Raw genomic sequence first — 8,154 nt, 5'->3', positions numbered from 1 at the left:
ACAAAGAGAGGAAGGCTGTAGTCATAATGCCAGCCCAGAGGAAGGGATAAGATTGCTGTCACGAGTCTGGTTAAAATATGAGGCTTATTCTGATGATGTCAGTGCGGGCAAGAATTTTGTGCCACAGGTTCATTATCATCATATGTGGCCTCTCTCCAAGATCACATATGGAAAATATGATACTCCTCCAAAAATTAAAAAAGGAACCTTATCTTGAACTATGATATAATCCCACAGGTCATCGCCATCCAATGCATTCCTGTACCTCTATATTTAGGTTCCTTCATTATTCTGAGGAATGGGGATGGGAGCTACTGATTCCAAATCTGGGAAATATTCATGTAATGGCCAGTTGTCCCAATAGATTACTTGACCTTTAATATTCAGTCTCTCTGTCTCCATGTACTTTCCTTCCCTTTGTCTGCATATAACACAGATATGACAGATTTAGAAGTTGACACTTGATTAGACACACAATTTGGAAGAAAAAAGATTAAACTGTGCAGTTGAATGTCGTCCAGAAGCAGGAAAAGGCATGCAGCCAAATTCTTCCAGCTCTTTGTTTTATCACATGATGTTGCTTGGATATCAGCTTATCAACAGACTGAATTTCCACCCCCACCACTGCAAGAAGAAAGCGACTTTGCAAAAAAAAGATGCTGAATATGAATGCCATCTTTTAAGAAGGGGGAGCTACAATACAAGGTAAGTTCCTTTTAAGCAAACCTGTCTGTCTGTTTCAGATATGTTATTTTGTAGATTTTTCCTCCTGAGTTCCCCAAGCATGTTGATCAAACTTTATCCAGTACAGAGCACTTGAATAGGTAAGATAGATTTTCTCAGCAACAGCTCAAGAAAAGCACACATGAATTGTTGCCACAAGAAATATCATCAGTCATTTTCTTATGTGATTTAAGGAGAGAAGAAATCTTTCCAGCTTTGAAGAATATTTATGCTCTGCTCTATAGATCTGGAAAATGGGAAGAGGGATACTGGGATGATTTGAGTACAGGATAGAGTATAGGCTTCTATCACAGAGAATATTATGAGCACATCTTGGTTGGTATGGTTTCTGGAGTATTTGTGTTGAAGTATTAAATAAAATATTTACAGTTCAATTTATAAATTCATATCATAGGCACAGGCTACACTGAGATGTTGACAGATGTTTTCCTCCATTTCTCTTCTGGAAGATCTGAGTCTGAGCTCTGTGAACTCAGAACCAGAGTTTTTTCACATGTTAAGAAACTTCTTAAGTGCATGTGTACACGTGCACGAGCATACAATAGGGTAGAGGAGAGAGAGCAGGAAGTGGGATCAAGGGAGGGCGTTTGCTATTTGGGATCTCAGTTCCTCAGACCGCCTGATGAGATAGGCATTGCCGCAGAGGACAAGGTTGTGAGCAGAGGGGGAAATGTTCAGCGCTTCCATCCTGTGCCTTGGCAACCCTATTCCAATGTCTTCTTCCTTGGATGTTAATTTTTAAATTATTATATACAGCTCAGGTTTGATAGTTTCTTGTATAGTACAATGCTGTAAAATTGCAAATCTAAATGTGCAAGAAATGGAGAAGGATGTAAGGGTGTACTCTGTTGCCACTAGAAATCGTATTTCAAAGGATGTTTAATGAGCTTGGAATGTGAACAACACATAGAGTATGATCCCCCCTTTCTAAAATCGCACATAATGTACACAGAAAAAAATAATGAAAGGAAATCAATCAAATGTCAACAATAATTATGGACAGTGAGATTATGGGTGATCTTATTGTCTTCAATTTTACATTTTCTCTGAATTTTTCTTAATGACATATTTTGCTTTTTGCATCAGGTAATATATATTATTTAAAATTATCGAGAAATAACTGCTGTGGCACAGTATAACTCTACAACCCACCTGTTTCAGACACAGAGGGAAGCAGAGAGAGACAAAGGACTCTGAATTATTCTTCCCATAAAAAAGGGGTGAGAACAGGGAAAAGTGCCGGCCTCAGTAGTCTGGTGAGGTCCAATTACTTGGAAACATGTCAGAAAATTTCTTATCCCTGGAAATAAATAGCATTTAGCTATTTGTTTATGTATTTATTTGCTTACTTATTTACTTAGGTACGTTCCTAAAATTGGCTGAACAAAATGAAATTTTATGCTCTGCTTTGTTGTTCCTTGGAGCTGCAGGATAAACAATGGGAGAAAAACGGAAAAGACAACAAAAGCTTCAGAATGTTCCCCAGATTTCTTTCATTCGCGTCCCTCCCTCTGCCTCTGACACCTCGTTACTGAAGGTACAGCATATTATTCACAGATGAAGAGCCCTTGTCTGTCCCTCCTTCAAGGCTTGAAGACTTCTCATGTCTTTGTTTAGCCAGCATTAGGGAAAACAGTGTGCCCAATGTCAGCCCTCGGTGCTGCTGGCAGCGTGTGTGAGAATAAATGTGCTTGGACGACCTTCTCCTACACCTAGCCCGTTTCAGGAGCTCCAGTGGTCACCTCTTCTGGGTGACCCCCTGCCAGAGATAGGACAGTCACTGACTGACCACACTGTGGCTCCCTGCTAGAAAGCTATGTTAGCTCCTTCTAGTCAAAATTAGTTAAAGCCATTCTCATAAATACTCTTTGTAAAAATTTCAGTTCTCTTCCAGCCCCTCAAGAAGGAATGAGTAACAGGATAAGACTATTAGAAATGTTCCTGCTACTTCTTATTTAGGAAGGTGAAAGTTCTACTCAGGAAAAGAAGTAGCTTTTTGCTTCTTATTAAATAAAACCAAAAATTTTAAGATTTTATTTTATGTAATGTAAACTCCCATTGCATTTTGGAGCTTTGCTCCTGAAACTGTCGTGTCATTTTTATATAATATTGTTCTCAAGCATTTGAAAAGGCTCAATTAGGAGTCCATTTTTTCTTCAAATATATTATCTTTTAAAACATCTAATTCAGAACTTGTAAAGCTGAAATGATGTCTTGAATTGTGAAGTACTTGGAGCTGTTACTGGATATACTTTTGATACTGGGTTTAAGGTCTTGACCTCAAAACAAAAAAAACAAAAAACTCTGACTCACATATTTCAACTCCACACAAAATTTCTAACAGATAAAAGTCACTTTACTTTTATAAATAATTATCTAAGGTTTAATTTTTATTACCTGGGTTATCAACAAGTTCTTAAAATTCTGTCATTGTTTTTAATTTTTTCGACTGAGGTGAACTTATTTTATCTCGATCTTTCTAGAATGTTGCTGCCACTATCAGTTTCCCCATCTGCATAAAATAAGCACTCAACATATATTCTGTATATAATAGCAATGGAAGGCCAGCCCCTTCTTGTTCCTCCCTAACACTAGATGGCAGCCTTCTAAATGGTTTCCCTGCCAATGGTCTGTCTTCCTTAAAGCCCATCCTCCACAGCAGGGCCAGAGTGATCTTTCCAAAATGCAAATCTGGTCAACTTAAGGTGTGACATTTTGGGTTGGGTAGTTCTCTGTTGCAAAGACTGGAGGCTGTCTCGCTGTAGAATGTTCACCAGCATCTCTGGCCTCCACCCATTGGATACCAGGAGCATCCTTCCTCCCTCCCACCATTTGTGACAACCAAACATTTCTCCAGACATTGCCAAATGTCTCTTGGGGGTCAAAATCAGTCCTGTTGAGAACTACTGCCTTAAAGACCTCCAGTGGTTCCTCATGTAAGAGGTAATGTTTAAATTCCTAGCGCAACACAAAAGGTTTCCATGACCTTCCCCTGCTTAACTCTACAGCCTTTTGTATCTTAGATTTTATGTTCTGGTTGAAGTAAAGAAAAACTCTACTTCCCAATATATCCAGATATTTTGTTCCCTACATGAAAATTTGTCCCACTTCCTCCCTCTAATTATCCCTCGTGTTCCTTCTAGTCCAGTGGTTCTCAAATGTTAGTGTTCATGCATCAGCATTACCCAGAGGGATTGTTAAAGCCCAGCGTGCTGGGCCTCACCCCAGAGTTTCTGCTTCTACAGGTCTGGGGTGGGGCCTGAGAACTTGCCTTCCTAACAAGTGCCCAGATGATGATGATGCCCTTTGAGAACCAGGATTCATTCCAGTCCCTTTAGGGACTTCCTCCTCAGCCTTAACCTTCAGATGGGTTGATCATGTCCTTTAGGAAGCTCCTTGACTGCTGCAGGCAGCGCTTGTTTTCCTTTTATTTTCACAGCACGTTTTATTAAGGACGTTGAACCCTTTTCACATTACCCATCTATTTACCTACCTACCTCCCCTGCTTACTGACAACTAACTCTAAGTGGAAAGCCCTCTCTTACCCACCAGAGGCCTGGCATACTTCAGGCCCTGTGTAGGTTCTCAGATCCTACCTTCCTCAGCAAGCACTGTAATAGATCAGTAAAAACCAAAAACACCTTGGGTTTCTCTCAGCCCAATAGTTTAACCTACTTACCTACAATCTTTTGCTTACCCATTTTCACCTTCACACAGGCCAGCAGAAGATCGTTTAAGTAAACTAAGAGGGGAAACTACCCAATTGTTGTTTTCCAACAACGTATATATATGTTCTCCAAAAAAATGTATACAAGTGGACACTTGGGTCAATGTCGCTCAAGCAGCAGGACACTGTAATCAGAAGTGTCTGGACACTGACGGGAACCATTTTGAGCACCTCTTGTAATTGCAGAAGTCAAATGTGACTTGTATTCATCTTTTGCTATTGGTATATATTGGGTATTATAATTTTAATACAATTTTCCTCTATTAAAACGTGTATATATTTTTTGGCACCCTCAGTATATGTATATGTATATATGTATATGGGTGTATGTATATTGAGAGAGAGAGAGAGAGAGAGAGAGAGAGGTGGGGGTGAGGGGAGAGAAGCATCTTATTTCCGAGGAAGTCAGCTCAGAATACATCACACTCCTAATTCTGTAGAACTCCATCAACTCATCCACATGGTCTGCTCTGCTCCCACAGGCCCTAACCCAAGGGCAGCAGCGCTACTTTTACAGCATCATGAGGATTTATGACTCCAGGCCCCAGTGGGAGGCCCTGCAAACCCGCTATGTTCACAGCCTCCAGCGCCAGCAGCTGCTGGGTGAGTGTAGCGCCGGAACCGGGACCAAGGACCCCGGGAAGGCACTGCTGCACTGCAACCGGAAGTCAAGCTTTCTCATGAATAACTGAAGTAGAATGGCTACTGCAACATGCTATTTTATCAATGTGGTTGGCAGGCTCAGTTTACAAATGATTATCCCTGACAATAGGAAGCAAGATTTTATGGGTAAATTAAGAGGGTTTAAAGAAATCAGAGGATGGGTTGTTGTAAAGTGTCAACACCTCTGAGATTTATAGGAACTTGATCTAGTAGAAACAGCAGTGGCCTTAGGCAGATGGTCTGGGCTCAATGGCATCTGGATGTGCAAACTCAGAGGCTTGGCTTACTCACAACAGGGATAGTTACATGGTAGAGCATTTACCATATTCCTGATATTGTGCTCAGAGCTCTACAGGTTATGCCTCATTTTCTCCCAGCTTTATGGTTGTAGGAAACTGCAGCTCAGGCAGTGTATATAACTTGGTCAAGATCACACAGATAGTAAATGTCAGGAGCATCACAGACGAAGATCACGCATTTTCATTCCCATGCTCCACTGTCTCTCTTCTTCTCCAACCTCATGAGATTTTATGAAGCACAAATAAAGTAATGGTTCTGAAAGACCTTCACTGATCATAAGCAACAACCTACAGAAAGGTGTAATTGGTGTTGAACCCCTTTTCTTCTTGAAACGACTTCAGTCTTCAGTTCCCCTCTATTATATTCTTCTCCTAACTCCCACCAAGCTTTATTTATTGCTATTTTTTTTGTGAACCACTCACGTAGCATTAGCACATCTACCTGACCTTGTTCCTGTATCTGCACAAAAGGAAAACAAGGTTTTTGCAAGTTAAATCATAAGAAGAACAATTAACAGTAACTATGTTGTATTAGCATTTCCTATGTACTGTTCTAAGCACTTTGCATGCATTGTCTTATTTAAAACTCAAACACGTCTACATGGTAGGTGCCTCTGTAACCCACATTTTACAGAAGAGAAAATTGAGACATGGATAAGTTAAATAACTTGACCAGGGTCATGTAATGAGTAAATGGCCGAGCGAGGATTCATGGCAGAGCCATGATTTTCTGAAGTGTTGCAGAAGCATCATCCAGTAGCGTTTTTTGAGAGTAAAATTGCTTTGAAGCCAATGAACCCAGAAGAGGAATATTCAATGTTTAGTGCACTTAAAATCCATCTGTGTATGTTATTAAAATGCAGATTTCCAAGCCTAACTCTCTGAGTTTCTGATTCAAAAGGTCTTTGGAGTAGAGCCAGAAATCTGAATTTTTAAAAAGCATTATTAAATGTGGTCTCAGCGAGATGATTTTGTAGGTGGTCTGCAGACTGTACTTTACAAACACAGAGAGATTGAACGTATCTGTTTCTGGTTTGAAGAAGGTTTTGATAACGAAGATAAGCAATTCAGATGAAGATTCTTCATGGCTTATGTCCCTCTCCAAACGATCTATCATGATAACCAATGACTACGTATTTATTCATTTATTGAATGAGAAATGCAAAAGATGAAGAATAGACTTCCTGTCCTCAAAGACCATACAACCAGGACGTGCTAACCACAGTTGTTTCTATCCAGCCAACTAGAAGAAATTTTGTGATTGTGTGAATAATTTGCCATCTTGTTTGCTTTTTTATTTTTTTTGTAAAATTGTTGACCTTGATGTTTCTCTCATTTCTTTCTCCTAGGCTATCTTACTCAACAGGAGGCCTTGGCTTGTGCTGCTGTTCTTAGAGACTCAACCAAGAAAGCCTCAGCCAAGAAACCTCCTCAAAGAACCATCCCCCGGAGGGCTTCGGCCATGACAGGAACATGGCTGCCAGCCTGCTCTGTGTCTCTGGTTCCACCCAGGGCCCGAAGTGCAGTGCTCTGATCTCGCAGGAACCAAGACTTTACACGAGCTCTGAAACAGGCAGTTTGCTTATGTACCCCTGGCTTAGTGTATATTTGTTGAATGAGAATGAATAATAATAATAATAATAATAGTAATAATAATAGTAAAACTTCTAATACAATCTCCACAACTAGAAATAATCTTTGTCCCATGCACATAAATTTTAGCAGCAAGAACAAGTTGAGAGGTTTAAGAGCAATGGAGCTAAGAATAAAGAAACCCTTCACTCATATAGTCTATAGAGTAAAATGACGTTTGAAACTTTCAAAGTGAAAACTTCCTTTGAATTAGACCTTCCCAGAGAGGTCCCAAGAACAGTGAAAGGACACAAGTCATCAGAGGGTGCCAGGTCTCCTATCTCTGTGTAACCGACCATTCCCTGAAAGCCACCCCTACACCTATTGAAAACATGCAAACCAACACAGAGTTAACACTGAGCATGACAGGCTTCCAGAGCCATGCCAGCTGCAACTGAACCGTGCATTTCTATAACATTTCTCACTTTTCTTCTTCCCCATCAAGCAGCGGCAGTCAACTTGGCCCCAAATCTTCTGGTTCTCACCTGACTTAATCCCTTTGCGTTATCTTGATACTTGGACTTACCAACCTGCCACAGCTGGGTTCATTCTACATCGCTGTTATTGCCCTTGACACGCATAAAAGAAGTCACGTGCGCATTGTCCCCTGGCAGCTGAAGATACCCTCTCAGCAGAACAAGAAATGCCCCAAAGAATAATCTCAAATCTAATCTATATGTGGCCTTGATGGTTTTAGGTAAACACACGAGATTATACGAATAAGCAAAAATGAGGTACCAGTGAGTCAAATCATCATATCATAGTTATAATATTATGTTATATTTAATAGTTATTTTCATCACTAGCGATTTTTTTTTGTGTGTTAAAAATTAGTCACCAGTCTTCACACAAAGTCAAAATAAAAAATGACTTTTCTTCACCTTCTTTCTAAATGTTCAGATGCCTCCCCTTCTTTAAATTAGCCAATGATTTTGTCATGCGCTTAAAAGGAGTTGCTTTAGATGCTTAACAAGGGGGATGCTAACAATGATCTGAAGATGCTGCAACATTACCAGAAGAAAAAAAGACAACCCAAAAACCTTATTGATGATTACTATCATCTCTCTGGAACCATTAACATAGAAAATA

General features: G+C 40.0%; 1 protein-coding gene across 4 annotated transcripts; it reads left to right on the top strand.

Annotated features, from left to right (window-relative positions):
• The first annotated feature begins 476 nt into the window (after positions 1–476).
• FAM216B (family with sequence similarity 216 member B) lies at positions 477–7,951 on the top strand. 4 transcript variants are annotated; one of them, XM_074329329.1, is made up of 4 exons: positions 489–705; positions 2,106–2,281; positions 4,954–5,074; positions 6,783–7,951. In XM_074329329.1, exons 2-4 carry the CDS (start codon positions 2,183–2,185, stop codon positions 6,965–6,967), a joined length of 405 nt encoding a protein of 134 aa, XP_074185430.1. In that variant the 5' UTR covers positions 489–705; positions 2,106–2,182; the 3' UTR covers positions 6,968–7,951. The 4 variants fall into 4 exon arrangements, with proteins under 4 accessions (XP_019605347.2, XP_074185430.1, XP_019605345.2 ...); XM_019749786.2 differs by having other exon boundaries at positions 491–705; positions 2,169–2,281; XM_019749785.2 differs by having other exon boundaries at positions 492–705; positions 2,175–2,281.
• The last annotated feature ends 203 nt before the right edge of the window (positions 7,952–8,154 follow it).

The sequence above is a fragment of the Rhinolophus sinicus genome, linkage group LG04 (assembly GCF_036562045.2).
Source record: "Rhinolophus sinicus isolate RSC01 linkage group LG04, ASM3656204v1, whole genome shotgun sequence".
NCBI classification, from domain to species: Eukaryota; Metazoa; Chordata; class Mammalia; order Chiroptera; family Rhinolophidae; genus Rhinolophus; species Rhinolophus sinicus.
The sequence above is the reverse complement of the archived record's forward strand: the minus strand, read 5'-3'. Positions and strand labels throughout refer to the sequence as shown.

What these genes read in the sequence shown, in the direction of transcription:
- FAM216B (XM_074329329.1), top strand. Translation starts at nt 2,183, where the DNA reads ATGGGAGAAAAACGGAAAAGACAACAAAAGCTTCAGAATGTTCCCCAG. An exon ending in CTGACACCTCGTTACTGAAG is followed by an intron (nt 2,282 to 4,953) that starts GTACAGCATATT and finishes CTGCTCCCACAG; the next exon opens with GCCCTAACCCAAGGGCAGCA. An exon ending in CCAGCGCCAGCAGCTGCTGG is followed by an intron (nt 5,075 to 6,782) that starts GTGAGTGTAGCG and finishes TCTTTCTCCTAG; the next exon opens with GCTATCTTACTCAACAGGAG.